This window comes from Pan paniscus, chromosome X (assembly GCF_029289425.2).
Source record: "Pan paniscus chromosome X, NHGRI_mPanPan1-v2.0_pri, whole genome shotgun sequence".
NCBI classification, from domain to species: domain Eukaryota; kingdom Metazoa; phylum Chordata; class Mammalia; order Primates; family Hominidae; genus Pan; species Pan paniscus.
Window position 1 is genome coordinate 110,735,771 of NC_073272.2, and position 27,952 is coordinate 110,763,722.

The 27,952-nt window shown below is 41.2% G+C and overlaps 1 protein-coding gene across 1 annotated transcript; it reads right to left on the reverse strand.

Moving 5' to 3' along the window:
• Window positions 1–2,324: 2,324 nt before the first annotated feature.
• Window positions 2,325–27,701, reverse strand: CAPN6 (calpain 6). The gene is made up of 13 exons (XM_003822036.5): window positions 27,553–27,701; window positions 20,962–21,141; window positions 11,459–11,590; window positions 10,195–10,403; window positions 9,494–9,686; window positions 8,736–8,929; window positions 8,399–8,476; window positions 8,107–8,293; window positions 6,157–6,279; window positions 5,791–5,993; window positions 5,093–5,214; window positions 4,590–4,726; window positions 2,325–3,981 (listed from the first exon to the last, which is right to left on the reverse strand). The coding sequence occupies exons 2-13, from the start codon at window positions 21,124–21,126 to the stop codon at window positions 3,799–3,801; spliced, it is 1,926 nt and encodes a 641-aa protein (XP_003822084.1). The 5' UTR covers window positions 21,127–21,141; window positions 27,553–27,701; the 3' UTR covers window positions 2,325–3,798.
• Between the last annotated feature and the right edge of the window lie 251 nt (window positions 27,702–27,952).

Here is a 27,952-nt window from a genome sequence, read left to right on the forward strand (position 1 = left end):
ATAATCCTTTGGGTATATATCCAGTAATGGAATTGTTGGGTCTAATGGAATTTCTGGTTCTAGATCCTTGAGGAATCACCACACTGTCTTCCACAATGGTTGAACAAATTGACACTCCCACCAACAGTGTAAAAGCATTCCTATTTCTCCACATCCTCACCAGCATCTGTTGTTTCCTGACTTTTTAATGATTGCCATTCTAACTAGTGTGAGATGGTATCTCATTGTGGTTTTGATTTGCATTTCTCTTATGACTAGTGATGATGAGCTTTTTTTCATATGTTTGTTGGCTGCATAAATGTCTTCTTTTGAGAAGTGTCTGTTCATATCCTTCGCCTACTTTTTGATGCGGTTATTTTTTATTGTAAATTTGTTTAAGTTCCTTCTAGATTCTGTATATTACACCTTTGTCAGATAGATAGATTGCAAAAAATTTCTCCAATTCTGTAGGTTGCCTGTTCATGCTGATGATAGTTTCTTTTGCTGTGAAGATGCTGTTTAGTTTAATTAGATCCTATTTGTCAATTTTGGCTTTTGTTGCCATTGCTTTTGGTGTTTTAGTCATGAAATCTTTGCCCATGCCTATGCACTGAATGGTATTGCCTAGGTTTTCTTCTAGGGTTTTCATGGTTTTAGGTTTTATATTTAAGTCTTTAATCCATCTTGAGTTAATTTTTGTATGAGGTGTAAGGAAGGGATCCAGTTTCAGCTTTCTGCATATGGTTAGCCAGTTTTCCCAGCACCATTTATTAAATAGGGAACCCATTCCCCATTGCTTCTTTTTGTCAGGTTTGTCAAAGATCAGATGGTTGTAGATGTGTGGTGCTATTTCTGAGGCCTCTGTTCTGTTCCATTTGTCTATATATCTGTTTTGGTACCAGTACCATGATGTTTTTGTTGCTGTAGCATTGTAGTATACTTTGAAGTCAGGTAGCGTGATGCCTCCAGGTTTGTTCTTTTTGCTTAGGATTGTCTTGGCTATGTGGGCTCTTTTTTGGTTCCATATGAAATTTGAAGTGTTGTTTTTCTAATTATGTGAAGAAAGTTCATGGTAGCTTGATGGGAATAGCATTGAATCTATAAATTACTTCAGGCGGTATGGTCATTTTCACAATATTGATTCTTCCTATCCATGAGCATGGATTTATTTTGCATTTGTTTGTGTCCTCTCTTATTTCCTTGAGCAGTGGTTTGTAGTTCTCCTTAAAGAGGTCCTTCACGTCCCTTGTAAGTTATATTCCTGGGTATTTTATTCTCTTTGTAGCAATTGTGAATGGGAGTTCACTTATTATTTGGCTCTTTGCTTGTCTGTTATTGGTGTATAGGAGTGCTTTGTGATTTTTGCACACTGATTTTGTATCCTGAGACTTTGCTGAAGTTGCTTATCAGCTTAAGGAGATTTTAAGCTGAGACTATGGGGTTTTCTAAATATACAATCATGTCATCTGCAAACAGAGACAATTTGACATCCTCTCTTCCTGTTTGAATACCCTTTATTTCTTTCTCTTGCCTGATTGCCCCGGCCAGAACTTCCAATACTATGTTGAATATGAGTGGTGAGAGAGGGCATTCTACCCTTTTTTGTCTGGGGAAAAATTGTCATCCTTGGGGGGAAAAAAAAGCAGTAGCATCTTTGAGCTTAATTGTAATATCATAGTGCCATCTGGTGACCATATGGAACGACTGCATTATCCACATGGGATATTTCATGTCTAACAAAAATCTACAACATGTAAATCTCTAGTGTGTTCTGGGTTAGTGTTATAGGGACAGACAGTGAGGGCTGTACTTGAGAACTGTTCTCCTGAGCTACTCCTTTGGAGATCCCTCCCCTGGTTAGGCACTTTTTCATGTCAGAAAGAAAAATAAGAATTTTCCCCTTTGCCTACCCTAAGATGGTAGATGGCAGGTTGTATAAGCAAATGAGTGAAGTCTTCACACATCCCTTCGGCTCTAAGGAAGATGCTGGGAAAGGGGAGTTGGTATTTTGTCTTGTTGAGAGATCTTCCCTTGAAAGATTTGGCTACTGTACCTATGGCCTCGAGTCCTATTCCAAATAGGAGTTTCAAACTCAAGTAACCCCGAATAGCACCTAGCTGTCCCTAAATATGAAATAAAGGCCCCTCTTCATTCTTCCAACTACCCCAGAATGCAAAGAACTGTACCATCAGAGTGTAGCCAGGGCTTTTGAATCCATCACACTTTTACCTGAGCTCAGATTTCATGAAGTACCTCAACCCCCACCTCCAGTGGCTTTGAAACAAGTCTTAACAGATGGTCACTCTTGCCATCCATCCCATGCCATCAATTCAAGTCAAGACTGGTCAATGTACTGAATATGAACTTTATTGTGATTTGGTTTATGTAAGGCAGTGTAGTGAAGGCACTGCAGAAGTTAAACAGACTGGAAAACATGGTAAAAAATGAGCGAGCTAAAAATGAATGCTTGCTGGTCTAGGCTAAGTACTACAACTATGTTTCTTTTTCATCATTGCAGAAGCGTTGAAATATTGTTGAAGGTGGGGGTTTGGGGTGGAATTAGGGAAGGCTTCATGGAGGAGGTGGCATTTATACTGGGCCTTGAAGGAGGGGCAGAAAGTTGATAGGTTAAGATGGAGGGAAGTACATTTCATAATGACTGACTCTAGAGAAAATTCTGTAGAAGTACTGAAAAATGAGAGGGCAAACAAACACCCCCAGCGAGTGAAGCATCCCAACTGAGAGAAAAGTCTGAGGAGTCTGGGCTGGGACCAAAGTCTCAAGTCCCCAGATGGGGTCTTCAGTACAAATGATATTAGGAGGCACAGGACAATGGGCTTGTTTGTAAACCTAGCAGCAGCGAGAGGTTTCACATTGCAGTCAGGGGCCCCAAACTGGCTGTAATATGTCTGGATGAATTCTCTCATCTTTTAGGTGTGTATGGTACTTACTCATCTTTCCTCTTGCCCACTGACTGCCTGAATGGTAGTTCGTGCGCGCCCATGTGCGCGTGTGTGAGTGTAGGTGTGTGTGGATGGGTGGGGGACCGAGGCTTTGTCTCCCACTGCAGCTTCTTCCACTTTTCCGTCTTGTGGCACACAGCAGGCTTCCATTGAGCTGAAGCTCAGGCCCTTCTCACTGTCTAGGACTCATTGAACTCCAGCTCTTGATTAAGCACCAGGAAGCTTTCTCAACATGAAGGTAAAATTTACTGTGGGGGGTGACTTGGGTTAGGGCAGGACTACACTTTCCGGAGGTGGTGATGGTGGTGAGTGGTGGTGGTGGTGGTGGTCGTGGTTGGTGGTGGTGGCAGTGGTGTCTGTAAGGGTTGGGGACTTAAAGCCGGCTCTGGCTGCTGGGTGAAATGCTGCTGGGAAGTCTATAGTGTTCAGTCAGGAGCTAGGATGTCAGGCTAGACCAGCTTGGCCTTGATCAGCCCTCCTCCTTCCTCAACATGCCCTACAGGGGAGATATATCAAACAACTGAAAACATCAAAGACATCTGTAGGGTGTCCAGCCTCTTGTTATTGTCCTGCTTGAATCTCACCCCCGGAAGCCCCAGAGATCCTTTCTTGGCAAATGTGTATGATGTCTAGATAGGACTGTCGCCTCCCCATGTCCAGCTGCTGGAGGTATATAGGTTATGTAGCTACAGATGCTACTTGGATTGGGAGGTATGGGAAATTTATCAGAAGAGAGGAAGAGTTAATTATTGTGAATCTCATTCTTTCTAAAGATTGTGAATCTTAACTAAGACCTGGCACCTGACGGAAAATAAAAGGGTGGCAAGCTTTGTCAGGATTCTCTGGGATTGGAGATTTAGAGCTCAGTGAGATCATCGCTGGAAATAACCTTGAAGCTGATGTGGCCTTGCTTGACTTTGGCAGTTGGACCACCCTTCTTACGCAGGTACAGAGACTTCAGATCACGGCAGTCGCTGGGGTCAGCATCCAGAGTAACCTGCCCCAAGAACTGATCACAGAATTTTCGGCTGTTCCAGACCTGGAAAGACAAACGAAGGGAGTGAAGATGAGCAGCCCTCAGTGAGATTAGCCTTTGCCCAGTGACATCCAGATCTAACGCTGAGCTTCAAAAGATTTGTTTTAAAACCAAGAGACTATTCTGTCCTTTCCTGATAGCCCATCAGTTGAGGGGAGGATACCTCAAAGAATATACATGAAAAGCCAGAAAACAGAATCTCCGGGTCGTTCTTGACCTGTGGGATGGTTACCTAAAGGCTGCTGGTCAGGAGTATTAAGTCAGAAAAACTGCCAAACTGCAGTGATTCATCCTGACCTAGCCATGTGAGGGTCCTCTGAACTGGCATAAGCTTTGCTCCATGGGATTTTATGATACGTGTGTTAACATGTGTACTGGTGAGCATGTGGGCTTTTGCCCACAATTAAATAAATGGAAGAGAGGAGATTTAGGATGGATGGTAATAAGGAAGTCAGTGTCCATGCTTGATGAGAAGAGTTTTTGAGTATAAAACAAACCAAAAAATATGATAATTCTTGCTCTGCATCCTAAACATATATAAGGTACTTGGGATCATCTAGTATCTGGTACAAAGTATGAGCCTTTCTGGAGACCCCTGTACACACTCTTACCTGTACTATAATAGGAATGTCAGTGGTCCTTCGGTAGAAAATGGCCTGGGTGTCAAAAATGGCATGAACTGTATTCTTCTGGACAGGAGAACGGACTTCCTCCTTTCCACATTTGATGACCAAATATGGGTTTACAGCTGGAACAAAGTGACATATGTTTTTAACACAGCAATTAAAGTTCCTTTTCTAGATAGACAAGAAGGTATCTCGCTAAGCCAATTCTGGGACTTTCAGCATAGCACTCGAGCACCAGAATGACTGAGATTCAACACTTTTATTCCCACTTCCCTTTCCTTTTCCATATTTTATATAGGAATATGAAAATGAATCTAATGTGGGCTTTGCCTGAAGTTGACATCCCATCCTCTGCCATGGTTGCCATCCATTCCCAACTTCTCTAGACAAAATATCGCTGGAGAAAATCATTTGTGATCATGTTTTCTAACTTATGTGCTATAAATGCAACTGAATTTTGCTTTCCCAGACATTCCTGCCATTCTTACTTTCATTGGCATACTTCTTCTCCAGGTCCTCAGCACTGTGAACAGTGATCTGAGTAACTACTTTCGGGTAGCCACGAGCCAGGTTCCAGCAGGACATTTTGGGCATGTCCAGAGTCAGTTCCCTAGAACATCAAAAATAAAATATTGTCATCATATGATAAATATCCTTTGATGAAATAAGCCCGCCAAAGCAGACATCATTGCTGAAAAGCATGAGACATTGTGTGACTTAGCCCATTCCTCCTCAGATATGTCTTATATGTATTTTAAGCATGCTTTCCTTTCTCCTTTCTTTAAGGGCCAGGAGATAAAGATCAAAGTAGGCAGGGCTGGGACAAAAAGGTGGCTTTGGTGATCCAGCACACAGAACATAATAGAAGAGCAGGGAGGAGTGCTACCTACTTAAGAAAAGAGGCCATCAGCCAGAAAACAGAAGACAAATTTGATGTGGAAGAACTTAGACTATAGGCCTGTTCCTCTTTAAGGGTAGCTCAGGGCTCTGAAGTTCAGACCTTCACTGGGGAATTTCCCCCAACCACCCTTTGAGAAATATTTTTACCACCATGATTTCAGTGAATCAAGTCTGATTTAAACAAGTTGTCCCATTGAATGTCTGAAGAGGGGAGACGGGTGAAGGGGTTTAGGATTGGAAGTAAAGCAAAGAACAGGGGTTTGAGGGCTTGCGAAGGAAACTGAACCTGAGCTGGACAGGCACTTCAGAGAAGATTCTCAGGAGAAACTCGCTGGTGCGACCATGCTGGAACATGGTTGGGACAAGCACATAGTTGCCCTTCTTCAGGTACTTGCTCAGAAACACTGTGCGGGTGTCAATATAGGTGGAAGTCCCAGCACGCTCCTGGATGTAGAGGTGGTGGAGGCGGAATTTGCGGTTCATCTCCACCTGGAAATGAAATAGGGTAAAATATTCAATTCCACTCAAATCATGGTTTTTGTATCCTCTGTCTTCTTTATCCCTAGGCCTTCCATTCTTCCCCTACCATTAAATTATCCTAATTTTTACTCTGTTTGCCTTCATTCTCTCTGCCCCAAATGCCCATTTTTACCTTGAAGAGCTCAAAGCCAATGATGTAATTGTCAGGTCTTCCCATTCGGCGGTAAGTGCGCAGGTCCTTCTGCTGCAGTGACATAATGACCTTGTGCCCATCCTCAGGCACAGTGAAGATGTACTAAGGGAAAGAGGCCACCACAGAGGTGAGTTAGCATTCCCATTTCAGATGAACCAGCTTAAATTTCAGGGAATAAAGCTTGTCATTGGGAAGCAGAGCCTTGAGTTATTTTCTGGGCTTTCATATTTATCAGACAACAAGGTCTTGGATAATTCACTGACTTGCTAAGTGTAGACCATTAACACTTGTTTCTTTCTATGTCATTCAGCATGTGTTGAAGGACAACTTTATTCTTAGCCTTTGATGCCAAAGAGGATATGCTTTGTTCTAATAAGTTCTTGGTAAATTATTGTATTATTATTATTATTATTATTATTATTATCCCTTTGTATTTAAATGCCATATATAGAAAAAGTTTGGAATCCATAAAGACAGAAAGGTTTTTATTTGACTCAACCTGACACTACAGCATCACCCTGGGCTAGCCTCCTATTGCCAGCCAGACATACAGCTTGTGGAAGGGCTCCTTGGAGAATTGATGTTTTGCTACTGCCACTTTAAGGAAGCTACAAGCCTGTGTCAGAGACTTTCCAAACATCATCTGGGGAATCACGGTGCTATTAGGAGATAAAACTAAAAGGCATCAGATTTTTCTCTCTGTCTCTGTCTCCATTCCTCTCTCCCTTTAGAAGGAAACATAAAACAGCTACTCAGGAGGCTAAGGCAGAAGGATCCCTTGAGCCCAGGAATTCAAGGGTGCAGTGAACTGTGATCGTGCCACTGCACTCCAGCCTGGGCAACAAAGTGAGACCCCATCTCTAAAATGAAGGAAAGAAGGAAGGAAGGAAGGAGGGAAGGAAGGAAGGTAGGAAGAAAAGAAGGGAGGGAGGACTTAAAAACAGATTCTGAACTAAGGCCCCTAAGTTCAATCCTGTACATAAATATAGAGTGAAGCCATTTTCCCAGCTTAGTATATATGTCTAATACTTGAAACATTTCCAGAGTTGTAAATGGAGGTGAGGTGGTGTGGGTGGGGGGAGATAGGATATTTCTTTAGGAACAATTAAGATGGGAAGGGTGGAAGAGCAGTATGAGTTAGGTGAATCAGCCCACTAGTCTCCATATTCTCCTAAATGCCTGACCAATGAGATCCATGAAAAGAAAAGACGCACCCATGGGCAGTGAGGCAGCAATATAGTCAGAATTCTTGTTTTCTATGAGTTAGCTCATCATCACATTTTGAGATGAAACCATCCAGGTTGTTATAGATTCAGCCTTTAGGTGTTTGGATTTTTTACTCTGGAGTGTGCGTGGACTTGACCCTGTTATGTCACCTGGAATAGCACTGTAATGGGAGATGGATGGGACAGAGTCGTTGACAGGGCAATGATTCAAATCCTGGGAAAAATGACCTGGATCTAGATGACAAAATGGAGGCATAATAATGGGGTTCAAAAGAGTCATCTGCATTAGAAAGAGGAAGAATATAGTAAATGTGCACCCCAGAGAACAGCTGGGCAGTAAAGAGAAATGAGGAAGAATTGAGAGAGCATCTCAAAGCAGATCTTCTCTCTCCAATATGGGACCATCACAAGGAAGCAGGGATTGTCAAAGAGCCATACCAGACAATATGGCCAGAAGAGAGGCAGCCAGAGGAGGTGATTCAGATTTGATACTGCTGCCAAAGTCTGTCTCTGCAAAAAGACATAGTCTGCTGTGTTTTACAAGCACCTGAGACAATCCGTAGGGATCCTGGTTGATGAATATTACACAATAGCTGCAAAAGGAAGACTTGATGCTAAAGAAATACTCCAGAGATGACCAAAGCAAGATCTGAGTTCCTATTGACTGGATAACTTAGAGGCAAATAAAGTAATTGACTCAAACCTGGGGATTCTGCAGGAAGGTATCACGGTTGTTATAGCAGCCTCCTGAGCGGTTCATCAGGGGATCATCATCCACAGTCCAGCATCCCAACACCGATTCCAGCTCCTTTCGGCCAAAAATAGGGTTGTTCACATTGCGGCAGACATTCAGTTTGTGAAAGTTGCGGCAAAAGTCCTCCAAGCTCATCCTGAATGGAAGGAGCACAGGAAAAAAGTAAAGATGGTATTTAATACTTAACACTGTAGTTCCATGTAGAAGCCCCAATTCCCTTAGTGCAGAAACCCCTCCTCACCAAAACTCTCCATCATCAGACATAACAAGCCCCAGGTTCTTGCGATCTGCTGCAGTCAGTTGCTGCCACTCTTCAGAACTGAAAGTAAATAGAAAAAAAAAAAGATAAATCATTATGTTTGCCATTGACTTCTTGTAGTAAGTAGGATGCCAGAGAAACAGAGTGCATGAGGATCAGTCCTGCTTTATTTCATCTGCGGCTGGGTCACAGACCCCGTGCCTGACAAAAGCCCACAGATGTCACTGAGCATTGACAGCACACTAGCAGTCTGGAGGGATGGGTCTGGGAGAACTACAGGGCTTTGGAGACGTAGCTGTGAAAGTGGAATGCAACTCACATTTCACTCCAGGGGCCACTCCATTCCTGTCTTCCCAAGGGGTTTCTCAGGCGAACCATATACAGCTTCTCAGCACTGAAGACTTCCACAAGTCTCTCTCCAAGACGAATTTTGCGAATATCAGTCATGGTATAGGTATGGCCCTTCAGCAGACCCCAATCAGTTTCAACTTCTTGCTCCTCCTGATTGGGAGACTGAGAGCAAAGAAAGATATATAAAGGCACAGGAATTGGGAGACCCAATCCTGACTCCTCTTCTTCATTAATTGGCTTAACCCAGTAGGATTGAAGCTAGTTCTCACACAGATGGAAATTTCATCCTGACACCCAACTTGAAACAAAAGCAGTAGAGGAAAATAAATAAAGAATGTAATATAACAACTCAAACAAGTCAGATTCAAACTATCCACTGTAGGACATTAATATGAACTGCCATAATATTTGATGGGGCAGATTCATTTATTGAGCAAGCAGCCATAACCTCAAGATCTAGAAGCAGAGACAAGAGGAATAATTTAGCAGAGGCTACTGACACCAGCCTGGATGCTGCATTGGTTCCATGTGGAATGACTGGTACAAAAGGATAAAAAACTAAAGCACCTCAGCTTCCACACCAGGGCAAAATGTGTATTTTAGCTTTCCAAGTCCCATTAATAGTTTTCCATGGGTCTTCGGGTTAAGGGCGAATTTCCCTACCAAACTTTGTAGTCTCTTCTGCCAGGAATGAGTATACAGTGGTTGTTTTTCATGAGTACAAACCTCAATGGAACAGCAGATCAGACCACCTTTGGTAAATGTTTTGTACAGTTCTCCGAATAGCTTGTACTTCTCCTCAACAAGCTCAGTGTATCTTCCTTTCTGCATGTCAACAGTTTCAGCCAATGTGCCCGTGAAGTCCACAATAATATCAGTGATGGTCAAACCATCCAGGGCCTCATAACAGCCTAGCAGCCTGAGGGCAAGTATGCAAGGTTATCTTTGTAAAATTGTTTTTCCAGGTCAAGAACATCATAATCTAAAGAATCAGAACATCCCCTGCCTAGACTTTACCAGATGGCTTTTCTCTAGGTATGAAATGAGAGATGTTTTGAAATTATATTCAGAAATTTCTAGGCTTAGGCTATGTTGATCAAGGACAGTCTATGCAGAAACTTCTTTCTACGGGGAGATATGAGATAAAGAAAAAATGAAGTGATAGTGCCATGTGATCTGCAGATAGCAGGAGGAAAGGGTACCTGGGAGCAGGTAAGAGTTTAAATGGAAACAAGAACCTCTGATTTCTCTCTCATCTAAGATTTCTGAGAGCCAGGCCCAAGTGCAAAGCAATGCCTTGGTTCTGACTGACATCTTACCCAACTTAAACTCCAGGGTTGGGCTGGGAGAGAATGAGCTCCCAAAGATAAATGTGGCTTTCCTTTCCTCATGTACCCTGATAGCAGACTAGTCAATCCCCTCCTTACTTTGCATAAGCTTTTTCCAGCAGAGCATTCCAAAACTCATTCATGGAGGTGGAGAAAGAGAAGACCAGATCTCCGTTAATGGTGGGCAACAAGTCATCAATCACCACTTCAGTCCATTCTCCAAAATGCCAGAAACGAAAGCGAAATATCCCAGCGTATTTTTCTGTTTTTTGAGGGTCCCATTCCTGTTCCTTATGGTTGGGAATTGTCTAGAAATGCAAGAACATTTAATCAAGTGTTATTCACCAGACCACATCCAGAAACTGAGATTACAGTTTACTCCTGGCAAATCTACAGGGCAACAGGAAGCATGCCACATACACCTGGTTTGAGTCTGGATTGGAAATTCCTAGATATGGCATTTTGCCCACAACTTCTGCTTCCTCAGTTCAGTTTTGCTGAGGATGATATCACCATGCCTGTCTAAATGCACACAGGAGTACACAGTGTGGCTGGGACAACCAGTTAGTGGTTAAATGCTTTCCACAAATAATCTATAAACTAGATGTTGAGAAGCGGACTATATAAACATATTCATGATTGCATGTTTAAAATGCAAGGCATTCTAAAGAGCAAAACCAATCAAAATCAAGGCCCATTGTAGTTTGCTTTTTAAATATCCATTCTAGAGATTTTGTATCAATTATATTAAATATGGATTTCATTTGCATTTTGAATACAATCATGTTTAGGAATTTTTTTTTGTATAACAGCTACACATTAATATTCTAAAATTATTTTTTGAGGAAAATGTTTTAACTTTGTCCCAAGTCAAGTTAACACTTCATTGCCTTGACCTCTACCTGAATGCTAAAGGAATTTTTGTACTATTAATAATTTTTTAGAACTTTTCAAGTCCTACTTCTGTATTTCTCACCTTTTCTGTTATTAATATGTATTATTGACTTCCTGGCTTCTACTGACTTTATACCCCAATAGGTACAGATAACATAATATGCAGAGATACTGAGTCAATGCACGGCAAATGATAACCAAAGATCAGTAAGCATATATGACAAAGCAAGTAGAGTAAAATGTTAATGGTAGAATCTAGGTGGGTATATGAGTGTTCACTATAAAATTATTTCAACTTTTCTGTGTTTGCAAAACTTCTTATAATGAAATGGAGGGAAGTCGCCTAGTTAATATCTCTGCTTTCAAGAAATACAACAATCTAAGAAAGTTATGCGCTGATTTTTTCCTAAAGTTATTAAAGAAGACAAGAAAGTGGAAACTGAATGAGGTCCCACAGGAGGGATAATACCTTTGTCCAATGAGACTCCTGAACAGCCAAACAGGAAAATGCAGAAACCATTGGCTTGTGCCCCAGTCTCCCTTGGGTCAGCTGGTGGTTGCTAATGTTGCCCACAATCAGATGGGGGTCATCACAGATGTCCTATGAATACAATAATTGGTTATATGAGAGTCTGGGAAGAGTTTCGCAAGAGTCACTGTGAGCTGAACTAGGCAGGACAGCCTTCATAGAGGAGATAAGGTTAGGGTTGAAAAATAAGTAGGATTTCCATAGATGGGATGAAGGGAAGGCTGAGGGGATTATAAGGAAAACCAAAAAACAGTTGATCATCTAGCCCCATGTTTGGAAGTGGCAGGAGAAATGAAAGGAGAAGGTGTGATGAGATTGGGTGCCATGCGGTGGTGAGGGCTCTTAGACATAGATATCATTGGGGTTTGGGAGAGTTTTCACCACAGCAGTGAACTTTCCAAAAAAATAATAACTAGGAATTAGTACATTACATTCTGATCCTATTTTGCCAGGATGAGATTTTCTGAAGCACCCGTGCTTGGAAGGGAGGTTGTATTAAAGAGACAAGGTCTAATGAAGGTTAACATTAATTCATCTCCTTCTCTAGGAAAACCAGTTAGGAGACCTTATAGGAAGCCCTTTTCTAACATAAAGCAAAAGCAACAGTGGTCTCCATAGCAACCAGATTTTTCTACATTTGTGGATGAATATAGATGACAGCAGCATTAATAGCAAGTGGTAATAAACCACTCACAGGAACACTTCAACCGACACTCTTCCCAGTGAAAGTCCTGAGGGGATCTGGGCAGAGTGGGGGCAGTATTTGTTTGGAATGTATGTGTGTATCTTCCCCCCAACATATTAACTTGCCTTTCCCACTGGGAGTAGGAAAATGATACCTAAATGATACAATTATAACACAAAGTGATAGGGCACAGTAGAGTCATTTTCAAAGCATAATTCATGTCTAAAGGAAGAATCCCCATAATTCTCCTGATCATAGTCAGAATAGGATTCATAGTGTTGTTAACACTGGAGTTGACTAGAATTAGGCAGTTGGACAAGAGAGGGGTACGGTGGCATAACAGGTAGAGAGAAAGGCATGGGCAAAGGCATTGTGGCATACATGACACTACATAGTTGAAGACATAATTGGGTGACTCAGAGTATCAGCATTTGAAGAGTTCAAAGGCAGGAAATACCAATGCATTCTTGACTAGATGGAGAAAGCTTCACAAGGAGGCCATTGGCCGGTACCTTGACATTCTGCTTACGCAGCAGAAATAAATCCTTGTCTCAAATGGAATCTAGACATATATCCTTTTAAAAAGTATTAGAGACAGCTATATTTTTCTGGTCCTCAAACCTCTTTTTTTAATGGCCGTAATTCTCCTTGACGAAGGGTCTGGTCTACAGAATGAAACATTCCATATATTCTTTAAAGGCCAAAATAACTCTGGAAAGAAATAGGCAGGCATTCTGGGCAAAGACAAGTCCAAGCTGGAGATTAATTGGGCATCCCTCTGCCAAAAGGAGATGGCTAGATAGGTTGTCAGCTTTGGATTCTCAGGTCTTTTTTTTTAGATGCATGCCTGGTAGTTCACAACTACTTTTTGTTTTAGGAGAATTTTCTATCTTAAAAAATATTTTTTATGGGCTGCAAACTGCCTTTGTTTTCACTTGTTGAACATAGAGCAGGTATGTTGGGTAAGTCAAACCCTGATGTTCTTTTTCTTCTCATTGTTTTTTGCCTTTTCTAAAATGAAACTAAGCACAGTTTTTCCTCCCCAGGTCAGGTGTTTTCATTTTATTTGGAGCAAGATGTCAAAGTATAAAATAATTTCTGGCCAGGTGTGGTGGCTCTCGCCTGTAATCCCAGCACTTTGGGAGGCCGAGGCGGGTGGATCACCTGAGGTCAGAAGTTCAAGACCAGCCTGGTCAACATGGTGAAACCCCATCTATTCTAAATATACAAAAATTAGCCAGGCGTGGTGGCAGGCGCCTGTAATCCCAGCTACTCAGGAGGCTGAGGCAGGAGAATCGCTTGAACCCGGGAGGCAGAGGTTGCAGTGAGCCGAGATCACACCATTGCGCTCCAGCCTGGGCAACAAGAGAGAAACTTCGTTCCAAAAAAAAATAATGATTTCTTTGACCTAGATAATACATATCATAGTTTCCTAACATGGAAAAACAATAAAGTGAACACTGATATATGAAAAAGTGTGCTTTTAGATTAATAAGGCAAATTATTTGCTAATTTTATGTAGAGTTATTAGTGGTTGGAGATACATCATGGTGTCTTGAATTTCCATAAAATTTTCATTTCACAGTAGGTATCTAGGCTTAGCCAACACTTTTGGCATGTCAACTTCTATTGAAGACATAAAGGGTCACATAAGTGAGCAAAAAGACATATAAACAGAATTCAAATTGAGGAATGGGGTAATTATTCTCTTGTTGACCCAAGATGGATATGATTATTATATATTATATGTGTGTCTATGTATATACATGTATGTACATATAATATATATATTAAAAGCTGTGTGAAATTCATGAGAGAATGTAAATTTGGGACCCCCCCCACAACATTCCATTTCCTCTTATAAACTGGCCCATTCTCCAGTTATACTTTACCCCTCTTCATACGTGATGGCTATTTAACAATAGATTTAAAACATGACAAGTTAACAGTCATAGAATGTCAAAACTGGAATGAATTTTGGAGACTATCTAGTAAAGCCTATTTTTCACATGAGGAAGCAAGCTCAGAGAGGGGCAATAACTTGCTACTCTGATCATCTAGCTAGTCAGCAGGAGACCTAGGCCTAAAGTTTTTTATTTTTCAGAACCACATATGGATAGAGAAAGAAGCTGAAGACCTCAGTCATCCATCCCTGTGCCTTTAGGCTCAACAATGGCCACCACATTAAGGATGATATTGTGCACCTCCTCAGGGACAGAGATGCTACTACCTCTTTCAGTCATTCATCCCAGTGTTTTATGCCTCTGCTTAAAACCTACCTAAACACTCTTCACTCTTTTGGGAAATTTACTTACCTCTTAGCTTTTGGTTCCAGGATAAATATCACTAATAGGCGTTAGTCTGCTCAATTAAATTCAATAAATATGAATCAATCTCTTACTATATGTAAGCATCGTGATATGAAATACGGGAAATAAATCCTTTATTAAGCCCTATCTTCTGCCTCTTTAAGGAAGTGAGGCATTAAAAGACTAGAAAGTAGCCAAGGATTTAGAAAGGGTAAAGGGTAATAAGCCAATGCAAATCTAGCAGCCAAACAGACTATTTGGTGACAAATTTGAAAACAACAAAATGACTGTTTGTTGACTTCTCCCCTAATTTTGGACACACCGGATATCTTCCTGTTGGGGTTAAGGATGTAAGATGAGAAATTTTTCTGTAACTCAAAGCTGAGATGCAGAGTGCAGATGGGACATTTCAGCGTGAGCTGTGCTGGAGTGGTAGGAATGGGGTTGGAGGAGAGGTCACAGCACACATATTCACAACATTTGGGTGGCTTAGGAGCAAGGAGGGATGCTGAGCCCCTAATGGCTCCCAGCTGTGCTGGCACAGTTGAAGTGATCATTTTGTCACGGCAAAATGATTTCTTAGGAAGAAACACACAACTAGGAAGTTGAGTACCAAGAGTAAAGCTGAAATGGTCCCCGCATGACCCCACTTCTGAGCCAAAACCTTCCATTAAGCAAAGCAGCTTCTCTAGGAAGTGTGTTCTCTTAGCTTAGTCTTAAGGGACTTCTCATTGTCCTTACTTCATCCTCCTTCCCAGAGACCTCTGAGCGGGAGGGGGCATACAGTTACAAGTCCTGTAGCCCTGCACAAGGCACTCTATGTGACTCCCTTTGCACCTACCACATCCAAATTCAGCATTTTTTTTACACAGGTGAAATTTACTGACAATAAACATGGAGGTCCAGGGTAAACTGCAGGAATCTCAGTAAAATGAAAAGCTGCCCAGAAAACCAGCAGCCAGAATAGTGGAAACACTTTCAAAAGTGCTACGTGCAATCTAGCAGTAGTGAGGGGGTAGGGGTGTGGACACCTACAAGTGAGGTCAGGCCTGCAGTAGGTATATTATGAATAAGTCCAGGGTCTAAATAGTCCCAGAAAGCTCAGGGGCTAATTTTCACAGAACTGCTATTCAGGAACTGAGGGTTTTGTGAGCTAGTCCAAGTAGTCGTTATCTTACTTAGAAAATTGAACCATCCCCCAGATGCAGCATTTATAGGTGGACTTAGGCTCAGGGACTAATGTTGCACCAGCCTCTCAAGAAGTCCACTTTTCCTACTGGGGAGTTTCAATTCTGCATGAAGATTTTGTTATCAATAAAATAGTCTCTTCCTTCCTAACCCATCCAAGGAAAGCTCAATATGGAGAATAGAAGAGGATCTTAGGCCCAACCACCACTTCCAAACTGGGCCACCAAATCACTGTGTAATCATTTTCTCACTTTAACCTTCAGGATTCTGCTAGGAGACTCAAGGCACAGATCCCGAACTGCTTTTTTGGGAAGAATTTATATATCTATGCAACGGAATACTGTTCAGCAATAAGATGGAATAAACTGATACATGCTACAACATGGATGACTCTTGAGAACATTATGCTAAGAAAAAGAAGCCAGTTACTTTTATGATTCCATTTTAAGTGAAATGTACAGAATAGGCAGTTCTGGATAGAAACCAAAAGTACATTAGTGGTTGGCTGCAGCAGGGGTGGGGGTAGGGTGGAGGGATTACTCCCTTCAAATGTGCACAAGGGATCTTATTGAAGTGATGCAGCTCTTCTACAACTGGGTTGTGGTAATGTTTGCACAACTTTAAATTTACTAAAAATCATTGCTTTGTATACTTAAAACAGGTGAGTTTCACAATATATAAATTGCACTTCGATAAAGCTGTTAAAGTTTGTTAATGCATAATTTAAAATAAATAGGACAGTTGGAGAAAATACTATGGGCCTATTCAACTCTCTTCAATTGTGTAAACAGTGGAAAACACTTAGGACTACTCACATGGGGTGATATAGTCTCTGGGAACAAAAGGAAATTCTTGAGCAGACTAGGCCAAAACTACTATACCTAGGTGTTGCATTCAGCTGGTGGTTGGAAATTTCCATTAGCACAGAGAGAAAAGTGTTTCTTTCCTTACGGTTCCCTCATATGCTGTCACCCAAGCCTGTATATTCTGCTTCTAATGTCTTCCCTTATCTGCCTTTCCCTTCCATTCCTACTACCATAATTTTAATCCAGAGCCTCATCACCCTCCCACTCTCAACCAGACAATGTAGTAAAATGGCCCCAGGGGAATGTATTCTCGAGGGGAAGACTAGGCAATGGCAATGGTAGCGAAGGCTGAACTTAAAACTTGACAGGAGAGCTGACAGATCTTGTGCAGGTGCCCTTTTTTCCTCACAGCTGACAGTGCAAATTCCCATGAGGCTTTACTCCTTTTTAGTCAGGGATTAGATGTGTCTGATTTTAAGACACTATTGTAGGTAGATATGAGTCAGTAAGGAAAAACGCCAGAGGTGGGTAGGAGGGGAGAGTGGCTGGAGGGAGCTGGAGAAGAGATTTTCTGTGGGAATTTGGCAGGCAGATTTCAGCCTAAAAATCCTACCGGCAGTCTTATGATCACACTGTAACTCAGTATAAGTTAGACCTTATAATTTATGAAGACTATATATGTTGAGCTACAGGAGAATAGAAAAGTCCAGGAGCACATGGTCTCAGGTAATATACCTGTGTATTCAGAAAGCTAGGACAACAGCTGAGGCCAATAGACGGCTGTAGAAATTAAGAAGAACTTTCCTCTGGAGGTTATGGGCAGATGATCTGGCATTGAACAATTGCAAGACATTCATAATTCCTGTCATCTGAAGAGGCTCCTTAAAACACAGCAAAGAAGTGGCAAGTGGGAGGAGGGGAACTCAATCCTGCCCAAGAATGGGGCGGCGGGGGGTCGGGGGGGCGCCAAGGCGGCGAGGGGCGGAGCTTGACTGGAGTCAGTTTGTTAAACTATCAGTGGTGTTTGCAGGCATGGAGGCTTATGAAGGCAAAAGCCTTCAACACGAGAAAGGAAAAAGACAGAAAATATCAGGTTAATCGTGTTGCTTCCATTTTGGAGACTTCAGAAAATAGCCCCAGTTAAGTGTGCAGCTACATGGCATGCCAAGGGACAAGATGTCTGTAAGTTTCGCTGCAAACCAGGATCTCAACCTTGCCAATGAGGTGGGGGAGGCCAACGACTCATCTGGCCTTCCTGAGCCAATTCAGAGAGGCCCAGCTCTGTCTCTCAGCTTTCCTGATGGGAGGCCAGAGAACTTTGACGTGGTTCTTGACCACAGGCTTGGCCTCCACTCTGGCTGGGAAGGAATCCACAGCTTTTCGAGGAGGCTTAGATGGTGGTCCAGAACCTTGTTTTTTTCTCCTGCTCCCCACAAGAGGCCCCTTCTCCAACCATTCCAATCTATGGTAACCTCCCCTTCTTCAAAAATTCTACATGATTTACTGTCCATATGACTGAAAATAGCATTTCATACATCCAACATTCATTTCTTTTTTAACTATTTGATAGCTCAATATCCATCTCCCCAACTAGAATGGGAGTGCCTCACCACAGGCCATGTCTGTGTCTTGCACCAAGGCTGGCATAGAGTAAGTGTTCAGTAAATATTTCTCTAGTGACCCTCCCTTTGGGCTTAATAAGACTAAGCAAACACCATGCTCTCAAACGGGAGAGTGTGGAACAATTAATGGAAGTGTGGCATCAACACAGTGAAGAAGAATGTGAGAACTGACTGGAGGGAAGCTACCTATTTTGGTGAAAACAGGGGACACAAACAACTAACTCTATCTATCTCCCTGATATGACAGCATGATAGAGTGAAAACTTATGCAGGCTTTGCAGTCAAACGTGGATGCAAATCCGAGCTTGTTAGCAGTCTGACCCTGAGCAAATACTTACCTTCTCTTAAAGACACAGTTTCTTTTTATATAAAGATATATAATGGGCATGTATCTACTGCTATTTTTTAAACTAGGAAATCAGAATTGCATCAAAGTAACTTTTAACATGCCTACTTTGCTAAGCCATGGTAAATAAGGGTGAAGTAAAATAATGTATAGAAAACTTCAAACACAGTATCTGGCCCATAGTACGCATGTCATGACTATTGATTCTTTTTCCTACCCATCCCCACTGTTCAGCCTCTCTCTCTGATTTTCTCTCACTTTAGAAGGGGTATTGTTTGCCTTAGAGGCAAAATGCCGTGGTTGTTAAGACTTTTTCCTTCCCTGCTAATCCATCTAGGATTCAATCCACAGAATTTGGAGGATGAAGGCAAAGGACAATGGACTGAGCCAAGATAGAGGGGGAAGGATATGTCTAAAGACAGCCAGTACAGGAAACACTGTCTGCTTGGTGCACTTCTGGGGAATGGCTTCATGTTGGCTTGCAATTTTGCTGCCCATCGGATCTCCTCCCACCTCCTCCACCTCACCCCTATCAATCATCCCTTTTCTCTTCTGTGTCTTCAACCTCTTCTTCTTTACCATCCACTTCTTAGCCTATAAATATGTTCAAGTCTGTCCTATTTCAGAAAGACACCTACCCAATACACCTCTCTTAATTTCCTGCTTCCTTTTTAGCTACTTTTGCCCTATTGACATCTTTTCCTTCATATCCAAGCATCAGAAAAGAGGGGTGCCCCTTATTTATCACCATCCATTCATAAGAGTGGCTCCCAGACAACGTATCTCTATTTTTCTCCATGTATTTTTGCAAATAAAAAAAAAAGCCTGTCTGCATACCAAAGTATTGGTTAGTGAATTCTGCTCATTTCCTAGATTTTTCTTGCAGGTCAGCTAAGTGATCCGCTGGAATGTCAATAACTGCAGACACAGAAAGGCAGGAGGAGTGTAATTTTCCTTCAGACAGAGCGAACTTCTCCCAGTCTCATACTTTCAATGGTTGTCATTCTTTATAGGCAAAAACTAAGAGATATCCTTTGAGTTGCATAGTAAACAAGTCTTGATGTAACCAGTGTATCTTGACACCACATGGTAGCAACGTGCATAAACAGAAGTAGCTCTTGGCAGAACTCCATTTAGGAATTTAAGCTGTGGAAATTGCAACTAAAAGTGATAGTTGGTAAAAGGGTTACTTGAAGGAGGCAAACATTGAGATGATGCCTGAGATGGTTCCATAATAGTACACAGAAAGGAACCTCATTAAATAGGACCTGAATGTCTTCAGGATATTATGAAGTTCCAAGAACTTGCATTTCACAACATCCTTCTGTGGCCTATATACCTCATCACCTACATTGAGAAGGAGTTTAGGTACAATATCCTTCTATCCAGTTATACCCTTTAGGTATAGCAAGGTTGCAATTTATTCTCCAGACTCCATCATCCTATTGTTTTATACATTGAGCTCCTGCTCATGTAGGACTAGTGAAAGGGTTCTGAAACTTGCTTTAGAGACACAACATACAGATGATGCACAGAGAACCACAACAACTATTAATAGTTACTACTAATAGGTGGTGAAAGACCTACAATTCTACTTGAAGCCCACTTGTCCAGTTGTGGGATGATACAGGTGACAGTGTCCATAGAGCAGCAAAGAAGCCTTCTTGCCCTCATGAAAAATTCATCTTCTCCCTTTAAAATTTGTCTCATTTATGCTCACTTTATAAGGAGTTTTTCTCCTCACTGGTCTGAAATTACATTTAAATTGTTATGACAGGTAACTCAGTAAAGAGGCAAGAGCATAGTTGCTTTTTGTGTTACCATATTTACTCAAATGAACTTCCAAGAGAAAATAAGGTTGGCATATCTCTCTGTTTTTTGTACAGAAATATTCATAGCATCTTTATGTGTAACAGTAAAAAATACTAAAACCAACCCCAATGCCCTTTAGTGGGTGACTAGATGAACAAATTTTGGCATATCCTTATCATAAATTACTACTCACCAGTAAAAACAAAACAACTATTGATACACAGAACACCTTGAATGGATCTTAGATTAATTTGCTTAAGGTTAAATAGCTAATCTCAAAAAGGTACAGTGTATTTTTTTGTTGTTTTTTCTAAGTAAATCTGTCAAAATTTGACTAAAATTCAGGACTCCAAGCTAGAGCCAGGAGCACAGATCCATGGAACTTTCATTATAAAGTTTTCTTTATGTGAGGTGATGAATATGTTAATTTACTTGATTGTGGTAATTATTTCACAATGTATACGTATATCAAAACATCACATTGAACACCATAACATACACAATTTTTATTTGTTAATTATATTTTAATAAAGCTGAAAAAAAAGAAAGGAAGGAAGGAAGGAAGGTTAACTTCTAAATTGGTCTACACAGTAGGCTTTGTAAGTGAAACAGTGGATCAAGTAGAAGTATGATGAAGGAGGCCAAGGAGACAGAATGTGTAAAATAGAAAGTTACCTGGGGACGTTTCCACACCACCTTTCCAGGAAGCAGTCGGTTGTAGAAAAGAGAATCATTCTCAGGCAGAAATGTTGGATCACAGAAAAGTCTGCTGTCTTTGATGCATTCCTGCTTCAGTTCCTGGTATTTCTGGTTTTTGAAGAGCTTCAGAGGAGGACCCATAGTGTTGAACTATGCCTAGAATGAGGAAAATTTTTGTCTTTGAAGGAAGAATTTCTCAGGTCTTTTAAGGGTTACCTGAGATTAGACAAACAGCCGTCATCCCAGTGACTTCTTCCCAGAGCTAGGCACTTCTAGTTTGGCTTTAAAGGAAATGTCACCATTTTCAAAGAAAGAAGTGTCCACACTCCGCAACTAATTAGTATGGGGCCTTGGGTAAGACACCTAACCATTTTGGGTCTCAGTTTCTTTATCTGTCAAATGGGGCAATATGGGCCTTAATCTTATTGGGGAAAAATCAATAATAAAAGTAAAGATTGTGAATTAAATGTGATTCATTATAATTTAAAGAGAAGTCTTCCATTTACACCAGCAGGGAGTAGTTCAAGGCAGAGAACAACTTGAAGATAAGGGAAAAATCACTTTACTATAGTCAGAATAATTTGGTGCCCTGGAGAGTCACACACTTTGTGCATGAGGGGAAAAGCAGCCTCTTTCCATTCCAGCAAGTCTTTTTACACAATTTCTTCCGTCTTGTCATTTAAAGAGCTTTGCGTTTTTTATTATTGGCCAGGAAGACTACTGCAAGAAACAGCACAGCAGATGGCCTCCAAAGACAAGGAAAGATAGAAAGATTGTATGGTCTTTCTTCTTAAAAGTCTAATGTATAATCCTTTGCCTGTGATAAAAGGCAGACTCTGAAATTCAATTACACTAATTTGGTGGGCTATAGATTGTTATCCCATGGCAATACACTCTTGCTTTCTTTTCTTAAAAAAAAAAAGGAGGAAAAACAAAAACCTTACATGGCTAAACAGAGAATTCATATAGTGGCTCTTCAAGCAATGTCCATCAGAGTGCCCCACACTCAAGTGCTCTTAACAACTGGTTTTTAGGAAGATAATTTGAAAGGCAAATTTGATTTTCAATAGCTTTGGGGTGATAATAGGGTTTTCAGTGCTTTTTCTTGATTCACAAAGATTTGTAATGATTTTAATGATCCTCTCCTGGCATTCAACAGTAAATAAGAATGAGATTGTGAAATTTACATGGTGTCAACTATTTCAAAATGTATTTTAGAAATAACTAAAGTCTATATTCTATAATCACAGGAGGGTTGAAACAAACAAAAAAAAACCTGACTAAGCTTCAGAATGTCTGCTAAAAAATAAGGAGAATACATTAGCACTTTAAGGAGTATCTGTGTGGTATATCTGTGAGGCAGTCGCTGTTTTATAAAAAGTGAAATATTGATCAGACCTCTCTACTAGTTCATTTTATATCCTTTCAGTATCACATTGAAATGCCTCACTGGTAAAGAAGTTTCCCCATTTGAAAACCATAACAATTTTTAATTTAAATGTTTGCAATGTTATTACAATGTTATTTGCAATGTATGTACAACAAACTTACCCTTTTTCTGAATCCAAGGAATAAGAAGCTGAGAATAACCACATTTTTTTCATAGCCTTATTTATTGGCAATTGCTTTTAAAATTGAGAGCTGTGGGGACACTGCAAAATACTGATGTCCCTTTTTTCATCAGATTTGTCTGCTCACGTGTTTTAAATATTAAAGTGTACTTCATTGTATTTGAAAGCATGGATGGTATCAGTAATAATTTTTAGTTATGCAGCATCAGAGCCAACCTGAATGTTTGCCCAGACTCCTTTCTGGAGGCTGTTACAAATGGATCCCAATTTTCTTGTGTGCTCAAACTTACAACAAACACTACTGCGCCTCTTGCTTTCCCTAGAAGGTTTGGTGAATTGCCAGAGCCTGGGGACTGTAAATGTTGAATAGCCTGGGGCAATTAGAATATTTAGTTTGCCAGAACCTCCTAGTCCCTGGACATTCTGGATAAATGAGTATTTCCTGTTCTGCCTTCAAAGGTCTTCCTTACTACTCGGTCAAATGGCAAGGCAGGCAAGATCCTGCAAAAGGAATCCCTGTTATAAAGAGGGCCTGTGTACAGACAGAAGTAGCACCAATTGAAAGGAAAATCAGGTTTGATTTTTAAAGCCCATGTGATCCCAATAGACTCTTTCAGAGGCAGAATGTACAGCTCACATGGATAGATTACAGCTTGACGGAACACCTTTTGGGTCAGGGTGCCTGTGTTCTGGGGACACACAGTAAATAAAGAAGAGCAGACTATGAGCCTGAACTTCCACTACAGTACAACTGTAGTCCCAAGTCCTCTCGGACTTGGAGAGTAGAAGTGACCTTCATGTGGAGGTTGCAGTGAGCCGAGATCATGCCATTGCACTCCAGCCTGGGCAACAGAGCGAGACTCCGTCTCAAAAAAAAAAAAAAAAAAATGACCTGCATTTCTGACTAGGCAACAGAACTGTGATCCATTTGCTCTGTGACCTTGTTCTCTTTGTGCCTCAATTTTTTCATCAGGAAAGTGAGGTTATCTACCCTGCCCCTCTTACACCATGGGTGTACCTAATGAGATGGTTGGTGTAAGAGGAATTTTGAATAAGTAGAAAGTGATCCATAAATGCAAAATATACACTGAAGCCCTCTCATTGCCTAGCATTGAGCTGGGCACACAAATATTGTTCAGAAAATGTTTGTTGAACAGATAAATGTCTTATGTGGAGAATTAGTGATTGCATGGCAATTTCTTGTTTGAAATGTGCATTTTACATTTTAGTTCGGGTTCTCATCATAGCAGTCATGTTTAATGAGATTATCTGTGCCCTTCATTTTGTATCTGCAGAAATGGCAGCTCAGAGAAGCAGTAGCTAGAAAATGGCAGAGTTAACTCAAATCCAGGTTCTGTGCAATGCCAGATTTAGTGTGCAGCTTTCCATCACACCACACTGCTTCTTTTGGTCACTGCCTTCTTAGAGAAAGGATTTTTTAGTTCAAATGAGGAAATCCTCCAAAGCAAACATGATACTCAACTTTGAGGCATTCTGCCTAGAATTTATTGCCATGGTAGATATTGAAAAGGTTCTTTATTTTCATGGTTTGATGTTCATGGGAGAATCTGAACCCTTTACATCGGTGGGTTCATCATTTAAACATCAGAAAACTTTTGGAAACCCAGAAATTTGTAAGTTGAGTTTGTCATAAACAACTTACTCTGTTGGAACGGATGAGTGCAGAGAAGGGAACACTCCCTCCTTTCTGTTCTATTGCACCCGATGGCGATGGGGAAGGGAGAGCCCTTACGTTAAAGATCACATATTAGGAAAGTCGGGAGACAAGATAAAAGTTAGGGCTTTGAGTATAAACCCAGGGATTTGAATATAAACCAAGGAGAGCCTCTAGCTAACAAAGGCAATGTGGACATTTGAGAAGAGGGACCCTGTGGCCTGAGGGCTAGTGGAATGAGCGGTTGGGTGAGGCAGAGTGTGGGGCTTAGCATTGAGGTAATGGTCTTAGGCAATATTATTATAATTCAGATCCACCACTTTGAGAAAGAATATGAGGACAACCGTGTCTGCCAAGGCAAAGGATAGGAGCGGGCCCAGAGTGCAGAAAGTTGAGAATTGCCAGGGAAGTTGAGGGAGACTGCCACGTAGAATACAAGGCTGCAGTTTAAAGAGAGAGGTATTTTTTTTCTACTCACTGGACTGGAAAGCTTGAGGAAGCTAGGCAAGTCGTGAAAGCAAAATCTCTTGCTTCTTAACCTGCGGGTTAGCCTTAGAGCAAAAAGCATATTTTGCTCTAAAAAAATCTGATAAAATACATCCTGTCTGTGGTTCACAAGCCGCTTTGGATTTAGGTGAGTGGGAGAGAACATGAGGGAACTTAATGGGGAGAGGGAGAGAGGGCATGGCTGAGGCATTGTTCCTGCCTAGTTTCTCCTTTTCCTCAGTTTCCTCCCTGTTCTGTACTTGGAGCAAAAATCAAGATAAAATCAATAAAAGTTTGCAGAAAAATTGAATACAGAAGACCCAATTCTGCCCTGGCATGAAGTAGGCACCACTTTTACCCACAATCCACATCCCTTATCCCCACACCTGGGGGGTGGTATGGTGAGAGAAAAGGGACTTGGATAGGAAAAAGTAATACAAATTCAGCATCCACATGGTATACAGAGAATAGTGCTTTTCATAGGTACACAGGCAGAGTCATAGCTTACATATATGGGCACGCATTTAACCACAGGACTTATGTATGGCTGTTCAGATTCAAACTTCTAACCAGATATTCTGGGTCTAAAAAGGACCACAGAGATCCTCTGATCCAGCCCACTGCCTTATATAGGATGTACCTACTGGCCCAGAGAGAAGAGTCTGTTCAAAGCCATTCAAAGGAAAAAAAAGAGGACACAATTTTAATTCCATTGCTCAATAACTCTATCAAAAAATAAAAAGCAATTCAAAATGATAAAAGGAACACAGGTGGTTACAAGATCCAGAAACAAATCCAAAATATCACCATTTAGTATACATAACATCTCAGTCCCTCAGTTTCCGCATAGCACAATGGGAATATGTTAGCTTCCCTGTCTACTTCAGAGTGTTATTGGGAGAATGTAATGAAATTATGTATGTGAACATACTCTTTATTGTTAAAGATAAGGCTAAAGCAGGGCAGTAGTATTAGCACTTGTTTTAACAAGTTAAATTTCTTTTCTGTCTTTAGGGGAAACTAATGAAATTTGATCATGTGCTTTAAATAAGACATGCACCAACATTTAAAAGACTAATATAAAAATTGCCCCTCCACCATTCTCTACACCTCCCTATTTCACCCCTCCTTTTTTGGCTGACTTGCCCTTTTGGCCGAATAAGCCCATCCTATATGTCTACTTTTCCAGCCTTTCAAGAATCAAATTCTGATTTTATAGAATGTTATGTTGGAAAGACTCTTAGAAATCACTTAGTACAACTTCTTTCTTTTGTTGTAAGGTAAAGGCACTTGCCCAGGGTTATGTAGTTAGTGACAGAGCCCACACTAAAACTGGGACCTCCCAACGTTTTTTTTTTTTTTTAACCACAATTTGTTGTAAGGTGGGGAGGAGGGCAAACATGCAGACACAATATGTCAAGCAAGACGTTGCTTTTAAAAATTCATATTGTACTCTTCTCACAAGAATGCACTTAGAAGTTTTCTTTTTGAATTGCAAGCTGTCAGAAGGTGAGATGATTTCAAATCAAGGCTAATCAAAGAAACACTGTTTTGGGGTCACAAAGGGACTTTTTCTGCTTTTAATTTAGGAACTGAAAACTCCCAAGGATATGGAAAGCCTGCTTTTTAACCTATTCCTGACCATGTAAGTGTTTAGACTTTTTCCCTAGACTGCTAGGGAGTCTAAGGACAAATAAAGAACGCTATTTGAATACAAAATATTCACACACACCCAGGCACACACGTGCACATAAGCATGCTCACACACACACACAAACTTCCAGAGGAATAAAAGAGTTAATTAGCAGTCCACAAAGAATTTTTTTGTTTATTACTTCAGACTGTAAAGTGTTCTTACTTTCACAATAAAGATTAGCAAATGAGGCATTAGCTGAATTTCAATACACCAATAATACAAACCAGGATGTTTTATCCTGAAGCCAGAAGTAATTGTTAGGACAGCAGAATTTGCTGAGTTTTCCTATGTGCTTTTCAGCAAACTTACAGTTCCAAATCCTCAGAACCAATTGTTTCCATTACAATGCACCGCTCCTTTTTCCCGTCCCCCACCCAAAGCCAGTTCTGATCAAGTGGTCCAGTGAAGACCCTAGAACAGTGTACTTGGCCTGGGAGTGGAGGATGGAGCCCCATCTTGAAATCAAAGTTTAAACCAAAGCTGGAATCAGAGGGGAACAAAGCCAGGCCAGAGGCTGAAAATGGAATAGCCAAGATCAACCTGTCACCAGGGCAGGAAGACCACTGGCTGTGCAGACAGGGAGTTAAGATAGACTTGGCCACCACTTCCTCCTGTACAACACTGCACAGCCTGCTCACCCTCCTACCAGAGTTCACAGGCCTTTTGCACACAGTGTGGCTCCAAGATTTTGCTCGCATTTCAATAATTTTCCCACAGCTGTGGGTCAGCAGAAGCTAGAAGGAGGCCCTGAAAGGAGCCACGCTTCTCCCCCTCAACACCATCCCCTGTGATTTTTCCTCACTTACCAGGTATTTTGGGTAGCAGAAGGCAAACACATACACATGCACGCGTGTGTGCACACACACACAAAACTGACCAGATATCCCCAGAAAAGTTTCATTGCCAGACAACCACAATCATCACCCCACACACCCCTCAAAATAACCAACCAAAAATTCCATTATTTTTGAAGTTCTCAAACTGCTATTAACGGGCACATATTTGATCCAGACAAGCCATAAAATATAGCTGTGGAGTTTGGTTAACTACAAAGTTGAAGTTTCTTCATCTTTCTTAGACGCTAAGTTATCCAGGAAATAAAACTCCAGGGTAAGTTTGCGAATTCCCTCTCTACTCACCTGAGTTATCCCAGGAGCCCTGCTGCTGCTGCTGCTGCTGCTGCTGCTGCTGCTGCTGCTGCTGCTGCTGCTGCCGTTGCCGCTGCTGCTGTTAGCCAGGTAACCCCACTAAAAGTCTGTTCAGTCAGTGTGGCTGAACAAAGATTCTGGCTTTCTTAACCTGAAAACTATTTGGGCTGTACCAAGCTCTGCTCACAGGGGGAGGTGCCTCACAGCAACTTCAGGAGGCTTTGCCCCGCCCAGCAGTCAGAAACTGATCCTGAGTCATGAGGAAAATGTGGAAAGTGCCTCTACCAGATGTGCAGACGGGATGCCCACTCCAGACCCACCCACCAGCAAACTGAAAAACTCAGGAAGCCACGTTTGAAAGCTCTTGCGGTTTCAAGGAGAAATAAGACTT

What these genes read in the sequence shown, in the direction of transcription:
- CAPN6 (XM_003822036.5), bottom strand. Translation starts at nt 21,126, where the DNA reads ATGGGTCCTCCTCTGAAGCTCTTCAAAAACCAGAAATACCAGGAACTG. An exon ending in GAAGAAGTATGCCAATGAAA is followed by an intron (nt 4,727 to 5,092) that starts GTAAGAATGGCA and finishes ACTTTGTTCCAG; the next exon opens with CTGTAAACCCATATTTGGTC. An exon ending in ACATTCCTATTATAGTACAG is followed by an intron (nt 3,982 to 4,589) that starts GTAAGAGTGTGT and finishes TTGTCTTTCCAG; the next exon opens with GTCTGGAACAGCCGAAAATT.